The sequence below is a fragment of the Equus asinus genome, chromosome 10 (genome assembly GCF_041296235.1).
Source record: "Equus asinus isolate D_3611 breed Donkey chromosome 10, EquAss-T2T_v2, whole genome shotgun sequence".
NCBI classification, from domain to species: domain Eukaryota; kingdom Metazoa; phylum Chordata; class Mammalia; order Perissodactyla; family Equidae; genus Equus; species Equus asinus.
This window is the reverse complement of record NC_091799.1, coordinates 14,962,814-14,985,933: the sequence shown is the minus strand read 5'-3', so window position 1 is coordinate 14,985,933 and position 23,120 is coordinate 14,962,814. Positions and strand designations below refer to the sequence as shown.

Genomic DNA, 23,120 nt, shown 5'->3' with positions numbered 1-23,120 from the left:
ATAACTCACACTTTCTGTTCATGCAAGGGAAAAACAGTCAAGAGCAAGGCTTGTCTAAAGGCCCAGTTTTGTAAGATTTGTGAAAGGAGCTTGCCAGAGGTGCCGGCTGAGGAAACAGAGGGCATCTGTGCACAAGGGCAGGGCCCAGGGGAGGGATGTTTGGTCTTTCTGTGGCACATGGAGGGTTGCGGAGGGCTCTAAAAAGCTAGGCCCTAGCACCCAAAGGAAGAATGCATCCCAGGGTCCTCACAACAGGCAGGACCGTCTCAACCTGGGCACTGCACAGCTGGCAAACACGGTAGCCGAATGAGCCCACACTGGGAACCCCAGCTTGGACAGGTCTCTAAAAGGCACCAGGTCCACCGCATCATGTACAGAGGGAAAGAGAGTCCACAGAGGCGAAGCCATTCGCCCAGGTTCTCATGTGCAGAATTACAACCAAGACCAGAAGCCAGAACTTGAAGAGCAAGAGCAACAATAATAAACTTTCTCAGTCTACTATGTGCCTGGCAGTTTCCTAAGACTTTACTCAATCCTCACTTCAAAGGATAAGAGGCAAGTAGAAGCATAATGGCAAAAGAAGGAGGTGAGGCCCGTGGACGAGAAGTGAATTGCAGAAGGACAAACCGATCTGAGAGGAACCAAACGTGGCTCTGGGCCAGAGCTCGTCTCCTGCAGCCCGGATTCATTTCATTTTAACGGGGCACAGGGAGCACAGCGGCGGTTCAGGTTCTTGGACAGAAGACTCCAGCAAAAGACAACAGCCCAGCACTGTGTCCCCCCAGTTTCAGAAGTAAACGGTCCACACAAATGGCTGCGTCCACCCCTCCCGCACCCACGCCCCTTTGCAGTGGGATGTGGCAGCAATTTCCACCAAGAGGCGGAGTCTACCTCCCTGTTCCCGGGATCTGGGCTGGCCTCTGACTTAACCCAGAGCTCGCCGTGGAAGTGACGGTGCTAATGCTGAGCCTGGGCCTGAGGACACCTCGCATGCTTCCACCGGCTTCCCCGGGACCCTGCAGCTGCCACGTCAATGAGCCCAGGTCAGTCCGACGGAGCTGACAGGTCTTACGGATCACAGGCCAATCAGCCCACCGCCCCAGCTGAGGCTCCCGAGATGTGAGCAAGCACAGCCCACACCAGCCACGCCTGGCCCAGATCAGCACCACCACCCTACTAACCTGTGTCCTAAGCAATGACAAATGGTTACTGTTGTTTTAAGCCACTAAGTCTTGGGGTGGTTTGTTACACAGCAAAAGGTAACTGATACAGCCCTCAAACTCAAACTCTGTCATGCCCTGGTGAAGCCTGCTCCCCATGCCTTGCTTCCTATGTGGAAAACACTCCTCTTTAAACACAGAACACTTACAGGGCTGACCCAAGGCCCAGTGGGAGATCAGAATAAAAAGGCCAAAACGTCTCTTCCAGTTTATGCCTGAATGATGACGCTCCAAGTGTGGCTGCCAGCATTTCCCATCCCTAGCCCTGCCCCACCCGCCAACTGACACAGGCCCTGGGGCCACAGACCCCACCCTGCGCACCCTTCCCATCTGGCGTGGGGGTCGGCAGGGCAGAGTCAGCGGTGGGCAGCAGCACACACGTCGGGAGGCACAGGCCACAAATGAAGATCACGTTTCACCAGGTTCCAGGTAAAGAACGGCAGGGAGCGACTCACCGAGGACACAGGTAAGTTGCCGTGCCGGCTGAGAAAGGAGTTAGAGACGGACACACTGATGCCCTGAGCGGCACTGCCATCCTCGGGGGTGAAGGCCACTTTAGTTTGCTGGACACAGTAGGAGACAGAGGAGAAGGAAGAAGCAGCATAGGAGGCCTGCTGGACAGAAGGATGCGGAGGAGACAGGGCAGGAGGGAGAAAAGCAGAGAACAGTCAGGCAGGTACAGGCAAAGGCCAAACAGGCTGCTGCCTAATTCTGCTCGGACACTCGGGGGGGAGTGGGGGTGGCTTCCTGGCTCAGTTTAGGGATCGAAGACGCCTGCTGAAGGCTACCTGGCTAAGGGGTGCCCTCCTTCACTTCCCTATGAGATTTAAAAAGCTAGCTTTCATACAACTGTGTCCACTGGAAGGGTGGTAAGGTGGAAGGAGGCCAAGCAGGCTTGGAGCCAGGCAGACCTGGGTTTATTTAGGGCCTCAAGTTCCCCGCCTTTGGGGAGCAGACCGCACAGTTATTCACACTTCAGTAGAGTGCAGACCAGGAGCCAGGTTGCCTGGTGTGAAGCTGGGCCCAGCCATTTGTGACCTGTCTGGCCTCGGGCATTACTTAAAGCTCCCTGTGCGTCAGGTTTCTCATCTGTAAAATGGGGACACTTTTGTGTAGGGCTGTATACATGTGAAGCACATAGAACCATGCCTAGGACAGTGTACATGGGCCAACAGGTATGAGTAATTATTATGCCCATTTTTGTCTGTAAAATGGGATAACTCTTCACCTGCATTTGAGAGAGGGTATGCCAAGCAGCCAGCACAGGACATGTCATGTGGTATGCCTGGGCTTCAGTCAGAGTTGGGCTTGGTCCCCAAATCTTCCACCACTTCTTCTTTTTTTTTTTGGTGAGGAAGATTGGCCCTGAGCAAACATCTGTGCCCATCTGCCTCTATTTTGTATGTGGGATGCCGCCACAGCATGGCCTGATGAGCAGAGTGTAGGTTCATGCCCTGGATCCAAACCCATGAATCCTGGGCCAGTGAAGTGGAGTGTGTGAACTTAACCACGATACCACCAGCCTGGTCCCAAAAATCTCCCGCTTCTAGCAGTGGGCTTTGAGTAACTCCTCCAGCTCTCTCAGCTTCAGTTTACTTAAAATGTGAGGATTGTGTGAAAGCCCCACTGCCTACAGGTGTTCAATAGGGTGTTTGCCCAACTCCAGGGGCTCCCTGGCAGGCCCCTCCTGGGGCTCCCCTGACCACTGCCCAGTCAGGCTGCCTGGCCAGAGCCCAGACAGGCTCTGATTCCAGTGTGCTCATTAGGGACCTGTCCTCCAATACTCTGAAGCCTGTGGACCCCACGCTACAGAGAAGATGCCCAAGGATGGGCAAGGGGCACCTGTGGATCCTGGCGGGAGGGGCTGAGAATATTTCAAACCTCAACAAAATCTGGCTCAGATGTTTAACCAAATATTTTAGGTTAGGGGTCCCCGGGGTGGGCATTCGTATTTCTGTGGTGAAGATCACTTTCTGAAATATTTTCAGACCAATTCAGACTCCTATTCGGGCATATTCAGGTGTTTGTAGGGCACATGGGGCAGGGGAAGAACTCGGACTCTGAGTGCAATGGGTGAGACATGGTTAGCTGGTGGCAGGACTAAAACCCTGGCCCCCCAGCTGCGTGCTCGGCCTCTGCTCTGCTAGACCAGACTGCCTCCCAAGAGGCTGGCTGTGGTTCTGCCCGGTCAGCCCCTAAGTCCACTGAATGCAGGAAGGCTCGGGGATTCCTGGGGCCAGGCATCACACCTGAGGGCCAATCACAGGACTGCCGAGCCCCAGGCGGCTACGAGGAGTAACCCAGGGACTCTTGTCCTCTAGTTGGCAGCTGCCTCCCAGGAAAGTCAGAGCAGCACCTTCGTGTCCTCTTGCAATGGGTACAAGATGGCCCAGCTAGCCACACTGGCCCCCTCTCTGGTTAAAATGCTGCCAGATTGGCCAGTATATGAGCAAAACAGCACATGCAGCTCTGAAAAAGTCAAGAATCTCCTTCTGGGGTGTCCTCTGCCTGGAGAGCATGGCTGGATGGGGTGCTTGGACTCTGAAACCTGACCAGAGTCCACCTGGTCAGTCCCCTGGTGGCAGAGAGAAGGCGGTTCAGAGGGCCGCAGCAGGCACACCCACCTGCCCCCGGCCTGGGCCCAGGTTCTCACAGGCTGCTCACGGCAGGACAGCCTGCCTTCTGTGCTGACTGGGGCTTCCTTACCTACATGGAGTCCTTACCCAAGAGGTGTTTTTTTTAAAGGAGGAAGGGTGCCATGGCTGAAACACAAAGTGGCTTTGTTTAAAGCCATCCTGCTTCAGTAGGACTTGTTTTCCCGGGACCGTCCCTGGCCAGGGTGGGCTGTACGTCCCTCTGCACAGTCAGACCCATTATGTAAATCCAGTCCCAGATGGCCACACACAGACCCTGCCCTGGGCTTTGATTGAGTCCCTCCTTTCTGGGAGGTCTATATTGGAGCCAAAGAAGAGAGAAAAAAACACAAGAGACTGTCAGCAGAGAAAGCAAACATTCTGAGTACAAGCCAGTCCCAGCTGCATGGGGCTGCTCTGGAAAAGAAAGGCATCTCCCGAAGGTGGGGAAATGGCGGAGCAGGCAACAGGCTGCACGTGAGCATGTCAGGAGGAAGTGAGGGCACCCACGTGGGATATGGTGCGTCAACACCAGCCCAGGGCCCCGGCCCGGAAGAACAGACGGTTGAACCTGCCTCCAGGAGGGATCTAGTTCCTGGAAACCTGTCAGGATGGGAAGCTCTGGTCCCGGGTGGCAGGACAGAGGGAGACCTGGGAGGGGCCCGCTTACCAGCTGCCGCTGCTTGGGGGGCAGAGCAGGCGGTGGCGCCAGGTCCTGCAGGGCGTCTCCGCTGCTGAAGGAGTCGTTGAAGCCGTACACCTCCATGAGGAGCTTGTTCTTCTGCTGGTAGATGTGCTCGTTCTGCGGCGTCTGGTAGAACATGGAGGGCTGCGGCTCCGAGTAGTCCTCGAGCAGCTGCATGTAGGCCAGCACTGCAGAACAGAGAGTGGGTGGGTGGCAGCCCCTCGCCTTCTGGTGCTGGGGAGAGAGCTGGAGCGGGTCTGGGTGGGGGCCGCCGTGGAAGAGAATCCGCCTCCCCTTCCCCTCCCAGCGGCCTGGCTGAGCTCCAGAGAAAGCACACTGGGGCAGTGAAGCCCTTCTGGGTGACGCCACAATGGTGGATAAACGTGTCAGAACTCATCGACTGCACGACCCCTACAGAGAAGCCTATGTAAGGTACGGACTCTGGGTGAACATGAGGCATCAACGTAGGTCCAGCGACCATACCAGATGAAGCACCTCTGGTCGGGGAGGTGACAGTGGGGGTCCGTGCATGTGTGGGGGCAGGATACATGGGAACTCCCTGTACTTTCCGCTCAGTGCTGCTGTGAACCTAAAACTGCTCTAAGAAATAACGTCTATTTTAAAAAATGCTTGTTGGGGCACTTCACTCCCTTGCCAAAAAGCCCTCGGGGGTTTCCAGGCACACTCGAGGGACACAGGCCTCTGTGGGGCTCATGGGGTTTGCCACAGCTGGACGATCCCAACGCACCACTTCCTGTTCCTCTCAGCTCCAGCTCTGCTGTGCCCTTTCCGTTCCTGGAACACCCACAGGGATTTCTGCATAGGCTGTTCCTGCTACTCTTCCCTCAGCCCTGCTGGGCCTGGCTCCCTCCTCCACAGCTCAGCTGAGCAGCGACTGCTGCGAAGGCTCCTCGAGAGTGGTCCCTGCCTGGCAGCTCCCTCGGCCGCCATTCCCTTCCTTTTTGGTTTTTCCCATGGTGTGTCAGGAACTACCTGTGGGCTTTCTTCACTCATCTGATCTTTACTGAACACCTACTGTGTGTAAGGCACTGACTCAGGGAGAACCCCCTGCGATGTGGAGCTGACTCCCTAGGGAGACAGAAAACAGCCCGAGGTGGGGTGGACGTCAGGGAGAAAGGCTTCCTGTGGAGAACAGTGAAGTGGGGTGGCGATGGGGTGCTTCTCTAGGATCTGGATGAATGGCGTGAGGACCGGGGAAAGAGTCTTCCACACGAAGCTATGGGTGAGCAAAGGCCCAAGGCCTGGATGGGGGGCCGGGTGGGCAGAGCACAGCTGGCAAGGGGGAGTGAAAGGAGGCGAGGTGATACCTGGGAGGTGCCGGGGGCTGTGTGCATGAGGCAAGGAAGCAGGCTTGATGCGGAACTGGTGGGAACCCACGGAAGGGCCCCCTCGCGGGCTGCACCGAGAACTGCTCTGCCTTGAGAAGACAATTCTGGGGCCGCTGTGGCTGTTCAGGTGAAAGGTCGCAGTGGGATAGGGTGGGCGTGGGGAGAATGGTTTGGTTCAGGACATATTTTCAGAGCAGACGCAACAGGATTTACTGCCTCTTACTCAAGAGGTGAAGCTCCAGGAGGACAGGGACCACGTCTGTCCCGTCGGCTGATGTAGCATTAGTGCCTGACACACAGGAGGAGTTCACAAATATCTGTATTTGTGAATGAATGAAGGAATGAATGAACACAAGTCCCTCAGCATCTGTCCCCACCTAGTGACTTGCTAAACCAGGCTACAGCCCCCAGGATGTGTCTCATAAAGCCCTAAGTGGGTATGCACGAAATAGCCACTATACTCGCTCTCCCCTTCCAGCTGAAAGGCTACAGAACACCCTGGGAGAAGGACAAATGGGGAGAGAAGTACTCCAATTCAAACTTCTGCATCCCCTCCACCCTAAACCCCAGAAATCCTAAACCTGCCCTAAATCCTTCAGAAACCCCAGCCTTTGTCATCGCTGCCATCTGATGCTAAGCTGCTGCCTCCAGGCGGAGCTGCCTGCACCTACGCGGCCCGCCCACTGGCAGGCTCCCACATCGGTGCAGTGTGGGATCACTGACAAAGAGACCTCAGCAGCAGACAACAGCAGAGACCTCACCCGCCCAGGGAGGTGAGAAGTCAGAGAACAAAGGGCTCGGCTATCACGTCTCAGTGACCTCATCCTTGCAGGCACCGACTCCAGAGGCAGGTGAGGAGCCCTCAGCTCTCACATGGGGGTGTCAGTAAACACTTTCTTCCTGACTTTTGGAGGGTAGTGATCCAAGCCCCATCTACAGAGTCAGGCCCTTGTGAAGCCTCCCGAGGGTGCTATGAGAAGCGACAGTTTGGAGCTGACTGTGCTCAGTCATCTGGTGTCCTTGTGAACCTGTGAGGGCTGGGTTGGAGGAGAAACCCTTTCTCTAATCCCCATCTACCCCTGTGGACTGGACCCCGCACTTGACACTCCCTAGGGCAAAGTCTGGGTAAAGGCAGGCCTGAAACCCCAGACCACCTTTCCCCTTCGTTAGGGAACGAAGGAGGCTCCCAGGTGTTAGGACATCCCTAAATACAAGGATGTGCCGATGCATGGAGGGAAAGGCACTGCCATGCCCCTTGACACCTGGGTTAGGAACCAGGACTGTACTGACACGGTTGCTACACATGCACTAAGAGGAAGCTGAAGTGACGATGAGAGCGGAAAGAAAAAGCCCTGGGTTTGAAAGCAAAGGAACTTAAGGCCGTGTGTGGCAGGTGCAGGTGTGGCCAGGATCTACATGACCATCCTGAGTGGTGCTTTCCCCTAGGGTCACGTCACAAATGCCATGAGCACCTGCTAGGTGGAGCCGAGATTCAGACACCAAGAAAAAGTGGCAAGGACAATTCTGCAAGGCTTAATTTTGTATTTTCAAATAACCACAAAGTCAGATGCTTAACTGGAGACCTAAACCAGCCAGAAAATTAAAGAAGGACAGAGACACTTCACTGAGGAAGGCAGTCACAAGGTAGGGAGATGATCTCGCTCTTCTCTGCACATTTGGGGTTCAGGTAAATAGGAAATGCCTTTCTCCTGGTGTGTCTTTCAGGCACCCTTCACTGAAGGAGGCGGCTCAAAGTCACTTTCTTTATGTAAAAGAATAATAAGAACGTCTTAGCTCCAACAAGCACTGAGCGGAACTCGGCTGGCAGGAAAGGCAGGCAGGAGAGGATGGTTTCCCCCATCAGATGGGCTGGAGCTGCTGCTCAAAGGAATGCGCACTCACGGTTCCCCTGGAGCCCCCAACGCTTGTTCGTTAGTGCTGCACAAGCAGCACCACTAGGTTCCAGAGGAAGATGCAAGCCTAGGAAGGTGACCCAGATGTCTCCCAACTGCTCCCTAAAATGACTGAGCACAGCTGCCTCTGCCTGACCCAAATGGGAAGCTTCAACAGGCCATGAACTCCTGATACTGAAGTCCTTTTAGAGACCTGATAACCAAGCACAGAGAAACAGCAGTGATGGTCACAACCTTCTGGAAACAAGAAGGCCCCGTCCATTTCAAAGGCAGCGCAGCACAAGCATTCAGAGCCTAGAGTGGCTGGCATCACGGGAATGCTGGGCAGGCTGGCGCTCTAGAGGGCACCCGTGACTGTGGACAGCCAGCAATCAGGAAGCTTGTCTGGCACAAGGGGCTTGTGGAGCTTCCCTCAGAAAGAGGGGCTGGGATCCTCAGGACGTCAAAGCAACCCAAAGGACAAGGACACTCTATGACACTGGGACTGTGCGTGTATGAGCTTTGTCCAGCAAGCCAAATAATGGATGATGATTATCTCCTTTCCCTCGAAGTTCCCATGGGGTCAGAGACTGGAACTCACTGAGGGTTCCCTCAGGGAGCCTCGAGTTTGGGGCCCTTTCATAGGGCACAGAAAAGACCACCACCTGCACAGTGGTCACTACTGAGAACCAGATAAAATCTCAACGAAGGAGTGCCAGATGCCTTCCTCCTGATCTTGGGAGCTGGGAAAACACAGGCCTGGGTCTACAGCCCAGATCTGCCTCCCACTTGCTTGCTGATCTTGGGCAAAGGCTTAGTTCCTTTGAGTTCCAGTTTCTTCATCCATGAAATGGGAGCTAGCAACGCCTGCCTGGCCAGGTTGGAAGGGCTAAATAAGAGAGAGGCGTGAAACTTTAGCCCAGGACATGCCACACCTTACACTCTCAGCACTCGCACGCAAGCGCTACAGACACAGATGGATGAGAGACAGCCTAAAAATGGATGCCTGAATTAACAGGAAATATTTTCAGCCACTGGAGACTTGAGACTGTTTGAAAGGAAACAATGGACACCTCTCCCTTTCCTTCTCTGCAGCCCCAGCATGAAGACTGCTGCCCACACCTGTTCTAAAAGCTGGAAGGGTGAGGCCCCTGGTTCCACGGCCAGGGATGCATTTTTTTGCGTTTGCACAGATGCAATTCTGCCCTGCGTTCTGGGTTCAGAGGATTCCTAAGAATGGAAAGGAAAGGTGTGAGGCCAGCCCAGCACAGTGCTGAAGTCAAGGTAAGGCAGGTGGAGGGGAGAGGCCAACAGCTCTCTAGACGCCTGCCTGTGTTGAGGGAGAGGCGCAGGAGGAAACGTGCCTGGCACTGCTGCTTGCAGCTCCTGCCACTAGCGCCCTGGTTTCTAACGAGCCAACTTACACGACAGATGGGAATGACATCATTAGACCTACAGAGCCAGCTCTCCCTCCAGCTGGGGGACCACACCACCAAGGCCACTACACAAGCAGGGCAACACCCAGTGAGAAGCTGGGAAACATATTACAGCCTTGGTGGCCACCTCCTCCCATGGCTGCCCAGCTGGCCCCTGGGGCCACCCCTGCTGCGTTAACCAGGCCAGATCTCCCCCTCTTTCAGAGCAGGGCCCACTCGAGGCAGGACCAATCAGATGCTCTCTTTTGGGAATTTGGAATGGAGATGCAATTTCTGGTTCATGGAATTTCTGTGCTGGATGCTTCAATTGAGGCCAGGGAATGCTGGTGCTGTTGGGCTGATGTGGCCACACACACATCCAAATGGTGACAGCCGGTCTGCCAGAGAAAACCCGAGCAGAACTGTGTAAGTGAAGCAGGGAGAGGGCGGGCAGGGAGAGAAGACAGGCCACGTGGGGCCATTAGGGGAGCTAGCAGAAGAAATAATTTCCAGTAGAACTCTACTTAGGAATTGGATGGCAAATTTGCAGTTGCAAAATATTCAAAATACAAAAATCCAAAATTTCAGCTGTACTTCTGGGTCCTAATAACAACATATGTTAAAATATTGGTCCAATAAGTGTCCTCAGCAACTCCAACCAGGCAATGTCAGATGCCAAGTCATTAAGTGACATTCCAGTGTCTGCAAACAGAAGACAGACAGACCCTGGCAGCAGGGATCTCTCTGAACAGCCACCCTCCACACTTTCAGGGGTCCTCAGAAACTCTCTCCATGGGTGCAGGAGGCTTTACAGAAATTCGAATGTCCACCCTGCTTTACCCAGACGTGGCCGTAACGCTGTCCTGAATGCCGTGACACTTGTTTCTCTTTGTCATCAAGTGTCCAGGCCAGAAGGTCAATAGACTGCCCTCTACAAGAGGCCAAACACTCGGGCTCTGTGGAGAGCAGGCCCAAGATTGTATGGAGACCGTAAGGAGAGGTCCGCTTACCAGGCCAGCTTTAAAAACGATCACCAGTATTGACAGAACAAGGCTCCCAGAAGCGTCTGCACACCTGTGGTCTTAGCTTTCATGAGATTATGAGGCCACCAGTTTGATTCGGGTCTAATGCTTAAATAAAACATGTCACCATTTTAGGTTGCAAAATGGGTTTCCTAACAACAGCTCAACAAAAGCTTACTGTGTTTGTTTTTCTTCTCTGGTAGAGGAGGCGGTTTTTCTGGGTCACCTGTTGACTCAGGAACAGTGAAATCACCCACAAATTCGACCGAGGCTGAGGAGCCTCCTTGCTGAAAGGGGAGAATAGCAGCAAAGGACGAGAAGGGGACGGACTGGCCCGAGGCTGGGTTCTGCAGGTCGTCCTCGGAGATGTTGTCGTACTGTGAGGGGTGCCGCTCGTAGGACACCCTGCAGCCAGAGCTGTCCGCGGTCTGGGAGGCGGCGCTCCTGCGCTTCTTCTCAGGGAGAGCAGGCGGCGTGTCTGTCTGCTGCCCCAGGGCTAAGGGTCCCTCCGGCTGGGGACAGCTGCCCAGAGGCAACTGGAAAGAATGGCCGAGAAATGGAGACCCAGACTCCCCCAAGGACTCCGGCAACGGGCTAAGGTTACAGGCCACCTGCTGAGGTATCTGGTCTGCGTTGGAGAGGTCTTGCTGAAGGAATTCGTAGTCAGGATCATAATGATCTGCATTCACAACAGGACAAACAGACTTGTCAGCCACGAGATCCCACAGAAAGACACGATCCCGCCACACTTCCATCACCCAATCCCGCTCATTACAGTGCGACAAAAACTTGTCTCCCATCTCATCTCTACAGGCTCTTGCTTTATTTTACATTCTCCATTCTTCTCTCTGCTTATAAAACTAAAAACAGACGGGACTATGGCTGTTGGTATCCTATTCTCTGTACTTTTTAAATTTCTTACTTAAAAAAAAGAAAAATGCACGACCACTGTAGAAAATGTGGCCCAAAAAACCATATCAAGAAAATAAAAATCAACCACAATCCCATAATCTAACTATTAATCTCTGTTTACAGTTTAATGTAAAGACTTAAAAGTCTTTTTCCATAGGATTCTTTTCTTTTTTTTTAACCAAATTGAGAAAATACTGCATAAGTGGTCTTGGATTTTGTCCACTGATCAATGTATCATAATTGATTTGTTATGGGTACATATTATTCCACCAAATGGACGTGTTATATCTGTCTGATTTCCTATTACTGAGTAGTAGATTGTTCCCAGCTTATCGCTACTCCTAATAATGCTGAGATTAACATCCTTGGACAGAAATCTTGCTATAAATCTCTGAGTATGTTCTTAAGATAAAACTCAGAAGTGAAGTATCCAGTTTACGGGACACGAACAGCGTACTGCTCTGTAAGCCTCCTGCCAAACTGCCTTCCGCCTTTCCTCTGGCCTGCCACGCACGCCATCAGCACCGACGAGGTGAGCAGGTGTGGCTCACTTGCCTTCCCACTATGTCAAAGTTGTCGGGGCTCTCCCCCTTCATTTATTAGCTCTGAGCACAGATGGCTCTTAGTTTTGCCAAAGGCAGTCAAATCACACACTGACAGATTACCCATAATAACAGCCACATTTTAATATCTCCTATGTGGTTTCACATTGTTATTTCATTTAAACTTTCAACCTCCTTGAGAGACAGATATTGGTATCTTCACTTCGTAGATGAGGAAACTGAGGCTCAGATTTTGAATGACTTGGCCAAGGTCACATAGTCAATGTTTGGCATCACTGTGTGACCCAAAGAGCCACCCAGGAATGACGAGATGGAGTGTTGACAAAGATGCCCGCAGCTCACCTAGTGTTTCACAGCTTGTGTTCCGGGAGCACTGCCCACTGTCCCTGTCCAGAGAGGACAGCTGCTCGTCTGACTTGCTGAGCTTGCCTATGCTGCTGCAGGGGGACAGGCGGGGCGACTCTCCGCCGTACGAGTGGCTGCCTCCTGACAGCCGCCTCTGTGCGTAACAGTCCACGTCAAAATCCTTGTGTGGAAAAACAGAGACAAATCCAAGTCACTTCTAAGAAATGGTGGCAGAGACCTGGGGAGAGGGAATTGGTACATATACTTGGAGAAGGAAATACTGCCAAGCTCAGAAACCAGTCGGAAATCCCTGTCTTTGACGTAAGCAATAAAACACCACATCGCGACTTCTGAGAAAGAATCCTTTAGGAGTGCTCAGAGTGTGAGGCAAGGGAGGGCCCTGGGGCCAGGCTCAGATGTCCTCAGGAGATACCCCTTTGGCCCTAGCCAGCCTCCTCACCCCCACCCCTACCCCCATATGGGAACTCCTACCACGTCCTGTAGAGAGAAGGATGACTAAGGAAACTTCAACTCCTCTAAGAGGAACCCTCTTGTCATGACTAACAGCAGGGACTGAAGACCACGGGGTTTCTTTCAGCTTCAGGAGTCAAATTCCCAAACCCAAAGTCTTCCTCTGCCTTTCCAGAAGGGGCTGCATTACCTGCCTATTAATTCCAACAGGCAAACTGGAGCCACTGGTGGCTCGACTCATGGGGGCCACGACGGCCACTCGGGTCGGGGATGGAGCCGACTGTCTTTTCTTCGGTGGCAGTGCTGGTGGAGGGCTGAAACAGACCAAGAAATCCTATCAAACCAAACAAGCCAGACAGAACTCTCCAAACAGACACTAGGGCACAGAATGTGGGGTTCCTTCATTATTAGACACTTCACACCTACTTTTCACACTTTCAACTGCCATCCCACCCCCCTTTAGACAAAATAAAACCTATCAATGCCAAAAAAACTAGAGTCAGAAAAATCCTTTCCTTTCCTTCTATAATATATTATACCAGTTTTCACTCTGCTGAGGCTAAAAGGCAAGCTGTTGGGAGTTCTCGGAGCGTGTGGCAAGGGAGGGTTCTGGGCTGGGCTCATGTGCGCCGGAGACACCCCTCCCAAGGAAGGTCAAACTTCCAAGGCTTCTAAAGGGTAAGAGACTGGGCTCCAAGTTCTCACCCTAAGGGCACTGTCTTGTTTTTGGCTCATTCCACCCATCCATTCATCAAATCATGTCATAGAAGAGGGCACTAGCAAAACAGGAAATTACCTATTATCAACCACCCGAATGCCAGGTAAGGGGGGCTTGGGAGGGGCGACCTCTTCATCCGTGGAGTCTGGGAGTAGCTCAGTTGACTGCGACATGCTGGTTGTCTTGTTCAGAATCTCCATCTCTCGATCTGTCAGGGGGAGCTCAGACTGGCTGGAGAATTGAAAAGAACTTGGGGTTACAGAAGGTTACAGAGCACACGCAGGTCCTGAGATGGTTAGAATGTGACCAGGGCAGGGAAATGACGGGGGTGGGGGCCGAGGAGCAGAAGCCCTGGACACAGAGCACTGGACGCTGTGCCCTGCGCTCTATGGCAGAGATGGGGTTTCGAGTCCAGCTGGATCACCAACAGACAGCAGGAGCTTGGCGAAATCCCCCTGACTCTGAGTCCCGGTTTCCTCATCTGTAAAGGAATCTTAGACTAGATTGATCTAAGGCTCTCTAAAATGCTCTAAATTTATGTTTTATATTTTTACTACAGGCTTGTAGCAGAAATTGTTGCAAGGCCTTAAAACAGTCCACATTGCCCTCAGTTTACTTTCTTGATAAAGTGAAATGCTCTCAAGTCAAATCCCCAAAACCTAACTTTTCAAAAAAAATATTCTTTCCACTTATGAAAGGAAGTCGGTCAGCAGTGCAGGTGTGGGTCACCGTGCACAATGACACACTCTCCTTAGAAAGAGTCATGTTGGCTATTGACCTTGACACCAGGCAACACTTCAAAATGTGTGCGAGCCACACACACTTCAAAGTAAAACTAGGACTCACTCAGAACTCACTGAAAAGGGAAGCTGGGCCTCAAAGAGCCTACCTGATGTGGGCCGCCCAGTGTGGCTCCCATTCTTCCTCAAGTGTAGACCCACTGTGACCACAGTGACTGGAGAGTTTAGTCAGCACTCACCCGTCAGGTTTGCAGGCTGGGGAACTGGGTTTCACCGGGCTTGTTGGAGACGGATGCCCCTGCTTCTCGATGGTAAGTCTGACCAGCTCCTGCACCCCACACGAGAGAAAAGCCATGAGGCACAAGGAAAGCTCCTCACTGCTGAGTGTTCATGATGAGGTAGGTCAGCTGTCTGCCCTCCACTACAGAGCCTCATTTTTGTAGCTACAGATTTCCCACACACCATAAATGCAAGTAGAATTTGACTTAGGTAATCTGTAAAACTTCCAAAAATGTCCCCTACCCTCCAAAAATACCTCCATAGAATGTCGTGAAGTTTCAAATGCATAAAGGTGCTTCCTCTTAGAAGGCGGAAATGGCAAACCCTGTTGTCTCAAAATGACTAAATTCATCACACAAATTAAATCCTCAGTAGAACAGATTCCCAGTCAGTTGTGGGGGAAGAACTAGCCTTCAGTTCTCCTCAGCCATCACACAATGTGCAGGACACCGCCTACTAACAGTCACACACCTCTGGCTCCGGGGAAGGTGGTTTCCCAAAGTGAGTGGGCCATGGGCGTGGCGGCAGCTGACATCCTGAGATGACTGGCTGGGATCTTGGTCAATGAACAGAAAGTTTGGGGCATATTACCCAGTAGAGAAGTGACTTTACAAAGTATTTTTTTAAATAGACCAAAAAAAAGAGAAGAGATCAGGGCCTACTTGTTTTTTTCAATTAGAACGCATTTTCCCTCAGTTTGATGAGTTTTGATGATCGCATATACCCGTATAAGCACCATTTAAAAAACACAGAACATTCCACCACTCTCTCCAATCAATCTGTCCCACCCCAAACATGTTTTTACTTCTACTTCTTAGATCATTTTTGCCTAGAACTTGATATCAATGGAACCATACCGTATATACCCTTTTGTGTCCATCTTTCTCTTTACAGCTTTATGGATATATAATTCACATGCCATAAATCCAGCCATTTAAAGTGTACAATTCAATGATTTTTAGTCCGTTCAGAGTTGTGCAACCATCAACACAATGAATTCTAGGACTTTTCATCACCTCCAAAAGATACTCTGCAGCCATTAGTGGTCCCTCCTCATGCTCCCCAGCCCTCCAGCCCTACACAACCACTCCTCTCCTGTCCGTCTGTGATGTGTCACCTTCTCTTGCTCAGGAGAAACATCCAAGTTTCTGTGTGCATGAGGTGCTCCTTGTTTGCTGAGTTGTATTTCGGTGTATGGAGAAATCCACAAATCCTTTATCCACTCTCCTATTGATGAACATCTGGTAGGACCTACTTGTGCTTCCAGCATGAATGTCTATTTCTAAAGTTACAGAGCGGGCAGCAAAGGATGCAATTGGGTAATACAGCACCGTGTCCCTAAATCAGACTGCAAAGCCTCTCCAAACTCAAAACACCACAGACAGGAATCACAGCGTATGTGACAAGACAAAGAGTTAATGTCCTTCCTGGAGCAAGGATTCTTTCAAAAACACGAAAACTAGAAAAAAGATGAATATATCAAAAGAAATATTAAAGAAGAAATTTACAAATGTAAACACCTATGGTCAATAATCATTAGAGATTCTCCAGCTTTGATGGTAATAAAATAGAAACTTCCAGACATGGTGGATCAGAGTAATGCTTTGGACAGCCTTTGTAGAAGATGACTTGTCAGTATATATCAAAAGCCTTAAGCATTTCTTTTTTTTCTTGAGGAAGCTTGGCCCTAAGCTAACTGCTGCCAATCCTCCTCTTTTTGCTGAGGAAGACTGGCCCTGAGCTAACTTCCATGCCCGTCTTCCTCTACTTTATATGTGGGACGCCTACCACAGCATGGCTTTTGCCAAGTGGTGCCATGTCCGCACGCGGGATCTGAACTGGCAAACCCCAGGCTGCAGAAGTGGAACGTGCGCTCTTAACTACTGCGCCACTGGGCCGGCCCCTAAGTATTTCTTTTTATGGTAATTTAGCCCAAGGAAAATGTCATGGATGTGTGCAAAAATTAAGCCACAAGGGATGGTCATCACAGCATTATATGTAATAGAGAAAATTACACTATTCAATATTCCATAATTAAATACTCAATACATGTATAGAAAAAATACGGCTATGAAACACCTGTTATTTTCTTGTTTTTGTTTCTCTGCTTTTTCTAAATTTTCTACAATGAACATGTATTTCTTCTGAAACACTAATTAAAAAAAAAACCAAAAACCTAATGGCATCCTCCATATAACCAGATTCAGCGTCACACCACTCTAATACCCGATGCCTATTCTCGGAGAAGCGTGGAGAAGCAAGATCTCTAAGAATCAAGTACTGGAAGGAGAAAGGAGAAGCTTAGTACTTTCCTGTTATCACAATTTAGAAATTAAATAAAATACCACAAATACTTAAGGAATAGCTACGTAGTTGATGATTACAGACAAGATAAGAAGGTGAGATGAGAGACTAGGTAATGCCAAGAGACAGCAAGCAGTAAGGAGGCAGCCCCCGCCCCCTATGGCCTGGAGGAGGACAGGAAAGGCAGCTGTCCTCAAAACACATCACCAGCCACACAGGAGAGCATCGTGGCTTCAGAGGGAGTCAGAGGACCAGAGCAAAGTGCCCTGGCAGCCCCACATTCACGGTCACTCTTCTTCACAAGCAGGGCAAAAGGAACAGAGAGAGCTCTGCATACTTGCATTTGCTGACATAGGAAAAAATTCTACTAATTTTTCATTGGTTCATGAGCAATTAAAATTAGAATGTCATCTTTCTAGAGAGGCAGCCGTGTGAACTCAACTAATGAATGATAGCAAGAGAACCAGGGAATGACAGGCACACGTGTGCAAGTGTGCGCCCGAATTCCAAGATGCCGTCACGCTGGCAGCAATGCTCCCTCCCGCCAGTGCGCCAGCCTAGGCTTGAGGAGGGTGGAAAAGGGGCGGGCAGTGGCGTGTATTCACCACCAGCCTTCCACCCCAAACAGACTGGCCAGAGGCCTTCAGTCTCAACTTGCCTTCACTATCAGAGACGGGAGAGAACCCTCAGCAGGTGCACGTACCCGGCTACCAGGCCAACACCCCAACCGCATTCAGAGCTGCCCGTCTGTAACTTGGTGAGAGTCCACTCCTCCTACTGAAGGCAGAATTTCTGAAACGGACGTCAGACTTTTCAATCCTCTTGAGGCACAGGTCAGGAAAGACTGAGAAAGACAGCACCAGAGTACGTGTTCACTGCTGGTGACCGCAGACTAGACAACTGCCATTCACCAGAAAGCAGTTTCCAAAAGCCAAAAAGGTATTTGGAAAAGTACCTTTCTAAATACATAATACTTTATTTCCACATTCATTTTACTCATATTGAAAGTGATCATGGAGATGCTTCTATCTTAAATGACCTTCAACAAGTCCAAGTACAGCTCTGGTGCTCATGTAAGGAACAGTCCCATCCGTGCTCGTCTTCTCCTTGGCACTAAGACCCCTGCCTCGCGGATGGGACACAGGCAGGGCTCCCTACAAGGTGCCTACAGGCAACACCGATGTCATGACTCTCACTGCCATGCTGCCCCTGCCACAAAGGTCCTCAAGGGCCACACCATGGCTGATGTTCTCTGGGTTCACAGAGGGAAAACAGACTTTAACTAAAAAGTGCACATTCTACAGCCTGTGGCCTGCTGCTCCTGTTCATGCCCCACCCCAGCCTGTCTCTGTCTATCTTCTATCACTTTCTGGCCCTGTGACTCTCCTGGGTTCAGGGACCGGAGCCCAGGGAGACATATACTTATGGCCACAGCATAGCCCCTTTACTGGTTAGCTGTTCCATGACACGTTCTTCACTAAGTACACAGAATATAGGCCAGTGGGGCGTCTCCTGGAACTGAAGTGGCATAATAAAATCACAGGGGTGTCTGGTGTGATTTTTTTGGGGAAGATTAGCCCTGAGCTAACATTTGCTGCCAATCCTCCTATTTTTTGCTGAAGAAGACTGGCCCTGAGCTAACATGCATGCCCATCTTCCTCTACTTTATATGTGGGACGCCTGCCATAGCATGGCTTGATAAGTGGTGCGTGGCCCACACCCAGGATCTGAACCAGCGACCCCCAGGCCGCCGAAGCGGAACATGTGAACTTTGCTGCACCACCAGGCTGGCCCCCCCCAAAAAGGGACCTTCCCTGCCCACATCCAAGGTGGGTGTGAAGCAGCAACAGAGCAGACGTGTCTTCCTTCTCATACACAATCAAGAAGAGGCAGAGTGCTAGGCAGGCAAGACGCAGAAGTGGACTAGGGTGGCGAGTGATTCCTGAAGTCACTCCTGGGGGTTTGCTCCCAGTCACAAGGCAGCCATCTCAAATTCTACCCGGGGATGGGGTGCTGAAGAGACCGACAGAGAAGCAGTGCTGGGCCAGGTCTGTATGGGGAAGGGGCACCACGTAAAAACTGGGCACCTTTGTGTCCAAGATAATAAAACAATATAGTTGGGACAAGACACTACAACTCAAACAACAAAAGCTGGCAGGAGTCACCCCTCAAAGAAAGGCCCTAAAGAAGCTTACAGATGTTGAAAAACCTCCTCCTGACCTTTGTAACTAAGCAGAGCGGCCGGGATGAGAAAGCACTCGTGGGCCGGGCGGGAGATGCTGCCGCTGCCTCTCCTGGCTTGGACGGGGGCGTTTCTACACCCTAAAGTCCTTGAGAGTGAAAAAGCAGTAAGTGTTTGGGGTAGCGCTTCATTGAGCAGATTTATTAGAAAAAAATACTTAAAATATTTTAAGTAAAAATACTTAATTTTTTACTGCTCAGAAAATAGGCTGGGGAGGGGTTATTAGAGGAAAGACAGATATTTACTTTAAACCACCTTATTGTTTTAAAAAACAACAACAACAAAAACACCTCCGAACCCTGAATGTATGAAACTAAAATAGAAGTGTGATGATTTTTTTGACTTAAAAGTATATCCCACACAATTCCTATCGGAAAAATTTCTACTACACATAACTCATTGTTTTTTTCTCTCTCTTCCTTCCTCTCCTCCTCCTCTTTAAAGCAGTGGAATACTTGAACCACTGCAGATAGTAAGTACTCAAATACACGATGAATAAGATGAACCTAACTGTGTAGCCACACAAAGACGAACTATTTCAAACGACTGTGAAACGACAGATAACCTGAAGGTCAAAAATAACTCTGAAACATCTTTAATAATTTTTTAATAATCATATTGACGGAGGTAGTTGGTGGTGTTATTCAGAGACTGTTGTGTTTGTATTGTGAGAAAAAGCAAATGAGTCATTACGTATGTTGTTGAAAACTGGGATTTACGATGTGGGAGGAAGAAAATTAAGATGTAAGTTTGATGAGGTTAAGTAAAAACCCAGTGGTCCTGAATGTGAATTCGAAGTACTTGTATAAATTCAAGATGTGCTCTGTCTCAAAGAAACTAAACACGTGACCAGCTGGTCGCAATGAGGAACCTTTGTCCTCAGTGCGGTCTCCAAACACCACTTCCCAATAAAGGGAATCAGGGCTCCCTAAAGGAACGGCTGATTCCAGTTCCGTGGTAAGAATGTACACGATGACTTGTAATTCAATAATAAAAAGACAACCCCTTTAAAAAACGGGCAAAGGATTTGAATAGACATTTCTTCACAGAAGATATACAAATGGCTCAACGTCAAAAGATGTCCAATATCATTAGCCATTAGGGAAACACAAATCAAAACCACAATGAGATACCCACTAGGATGGCTATACCAAAAAGACAGATAACAAGAAGTGCTGGCGAGGATGCAGAAAAACTGGAACTCTCACACACTGCTGGTGGGGATGTAAAATGATGGAGGTGCCTTAGAAAGTAGCTTGGCAGTTTGTCAGAAGACCAAACATAGAGCTACTACTCTATGACCCAGCAGCTGCACTCCTAGGTGTGTACCCGAGAGAAACGAAAACGTACATCCATACAAAAGCTCGTGTATGAGTGTTCACAGCAGCACTACTCATAAGTGCCAAAAGGTGGAAACAACTCAGATGTCCATGAATAAATAATATGTGGTATATGCACACAACAGACTATAATTTTGCAATAAAAAGAAATGATGTACCAATACATGCTACAACATGGATGAACTCTGATAGAATTAGGCTAAGCGACAAGAGCCAGTCACAAAAGGCCACATAATATATAATTCCATTTATATGAAATGTCCAAAATAGGCATATCTATAGAGACAGAAAGTAGACTGGTGGCTGTGTAAGTCCAGGGGGATAAGAAGAAATGAGGGGAGGAATATGGGGAGAGTATAAAGGGTACAGGGTTACTTTCTGAGGGGATGAAAATATTCTACGATTGATTGTGCTGATGGTTGCACAACTCTGCGAATATACTAAAAATCATTAAATTGTACACTTTAAATGTGTGAATTATATGGTATGGGAATTATATCTCAATAAAGCTGTTACACACCCCACGCCCCACAAAATACAAGCACCAGATGAGCCTGGAATATCTTTTCATACCAAAAAGTGAGAAAACTATCAAAGACTTCTAGGGTCATGTCAAAATGAACTCAGGAAACACCAGAAGTAGCTTTCACTAGCCAAGATGAAACCTGAGAATCATTAAGAATCATTAACTGTGGGGCCAGCCCCATGGCCTAGTGGTTAAGTTCAGAGCACTCCGCTTTGGCGGCCTGGGTTAGGTTCCCGGGCACAGACCTACAGCCCTTCTCAGCGGCCAACCTTTGGTGGCAACCCACATACCAAATAAAGGAAGACTGGCACAGATGTTAGCTTAGGGTGAATCTTCCTCAGCAAAAAAAAAAAAAAAAAGAAGAAGAAGAAGAAGAAGGATTGCAATGGATGGAACATACGGAGTAAGTGTAAATTCATGAGTTCAAAATGATATTTTAAAAGACTCATCAGTCATGTTAGAGGATGCGAGGAAACACTCACTTTTTTTTTTTTTAAAGATTTTATTTTTTCCTTTTTCTCCCCAAAGCCCCCCGGTACATAGTTGTATATTCTTCATTGTGGGTCCTTCTAGTTGTGGCATGTGGGATGCCACCTCAGCGTGGTCTGATGAGCAGTGCCATGTCCGCGCCCAGGATTTGAACCAACAAAACACTGGGCCGCCTGCAGCGGGGTGCAGGAACTTAACCACTCGGCCACGGGGCCAGCCCCACACTCACTGTTTTGATAACTGGTAAATAAAGGAAGGAATTAAGCACCGATCCTGCCTTTCCTCTGAGAATTGTAACTCAAGATAACCATAAATTGATAAGGGGAAGTCTCTCTTTTAGATGAATTCTAGCTAAGTAATGATGAAAGAACGGGGGAAAGATTAGAATGTCATCATTTTGCAAGCCCTAATGAATGAATGGATCTAGGCAATAACTATCAATGGCTATTAACATCAAAAAGGGAAAGCTGCTCCCCATGGACACATAGGGCAGCACCTAGGAAGCATTCTTTTAAATACAAAAAAAAATTCGCATCTGATTCAGCTGCTAGTTTTACAGGAAATTTAAGGGGAAGAGGAGCATGCTAACAACACCGCAAGATGTAATCAGCAAATCCAGAATGTGGGAGACTTTTAGGAGCAATCGTTGTCAGTGCCGTTGAGTCAATTCCGACTGCCAGTGACCCCGTGCGCAGCGGAGCGGAAGCCTGCCCGGTCTTTCTGCGCCATCCTCTCACCTTCCGGGGCTCTATCAGACAGTGCTCTGCAGCTATTCATAGGGTTTCCCTGGCTAATTTTTTTGGAAGTGGGTGGCCAGGTCCTTCTTCCTAGTCTGTCTTAGTCTGGAAGCTCTGCTGAAACCTGTCCACCATGGGGGACCCTGCTGGTATTTGAAATACTGGTGGCATAGCCTTCACCACCACAGCAACACAGAGCTGCCACAGGATGACAACAGGCACCCACGTGGCGTGGTTCCCTGACCAGGAAAGGAACCTGGGTCACTGTGGCAGTGAGAGTGCCAAATCTTAATCACAAAACCACCAGTGCTGGCCTTTAGAAGGAATAATTCTTCCTAAAAGAATAAGTTGCAAGGAGAAAAATACAGAGAAGGGGGAACTTTAGACACATATTAATGAATTACATTGCATGGACTTTATTTGGATCCTGAAGTGAAAAGCAAACCATTTAAAAACAGAAAACTAGGGCCAGCCTCAGTGGCCTAGTGGCTAAGTTTGGCATGCTCCACTATGGTGGCCTGGGTTCAGTTCCTGGGCACAGACCTACACCACTCATCAGTGGCCATGCTGTGGTGGTGACCCACGTACAAAAAAAGAGGAAGACTGGCAAAGATGTTAGCTCAGGGAGAACTTTCCTCAGCAAAAAAACCCAACAAAGTACACCCTGAAGGCCAAATCAGTGCAGGGCTTGCTCTTTTTTGTAGGGCCCTCAAGGTAAGAATGCTTTGTTACAAAAAATTAAATTAAAACAATTAAACAAACAACAAAGAATATGAAACAGAGCCAAATATGCAACAGAGACTCCATGTAGCCTGAGAAGCTCAAAATATTTACTGTCTGGCCCTTGACAGAGAAAATTTGCCTGTTCTAAAGACAGGTACTAAGGCATTTACAGGTGAAAGGATATGATGTCTGGGGTTTGCTTCCAAATAACCCAGGGCAGTGGGTAAGTACAGAGGAAACAAGACTGGCTGTGAGTGAGTAACTGTGGAAGCTATGTGATGGGCCTTCATCAGACTATTCTCTTTTTTCCAAATGTTTGAAATTTTTCACAAAAAAAATTTACAAATAGGCTGAACAAAGAATAAAAGAGATGGCTTATCAGAAATGTCAGTGTGGCTGAGATAGTTACTTGCCCCACAATATCTGTTCTTCCTTATTAATGGAATTTGAGCTGAGCGTGTGACCAAGTTCTGGCCAATAAAATGTAAGTGAAAGTTTTGTGACGGCTTTGAGGA

General features: G+C 49.5%; 1 protein-coding gene across 15 annotated transcripts in view; it reads right to left on the bottom strand.

Annotated features, from left to right (window-relative positions):
• RAPGEF1 (Rap guanine nucleotide exchange factor 1) overlaps nt 1-23,120 on the bottom strand; it is a 137,122-nt gene that overhangs the window by 33,765 nt on the left and 80,237 nt on the right. For 7 of the 15 annotated variants that reach the window (XM_070518479.1, XM_070518480.1, XM_070518482.1 and 4 more), the window contains 7 exons: nt 14,205-14,293; nt 13,304-13,456; nt 12,698-12,821; nt 12,034-12,217; nt 10,395-10,895; nt 4,524-4,726; nt 1,676-1,834 (listed from right to left, as the gene is read on the bottom strand). In XM_070518479.1, coding sequence (XP_070374580.1) covers nt 1,676-1,834; nt 4,524-4,726; nt 10,395-10,895; nt 12,034-12,217; nt 12,698-12,821; nt 13,304-13,456; nt 14,205-14,293 — 1,413 coding nt within the window. The remainder of the gene's footprint in view (nt 1-1,675; nt 1,835-4,523; nt 4,727-10,394; nt 10,896-12,033; nt 12,218-12,697; nt 12,822-13,303; nt 13,457-14,204; nt 14,294-23,120) is intronic. The other 8 variants (XM_070518483.1, XM_070518484.1, XM_044778519.2 and 5 more) reach the window with 2 other exon arrangements.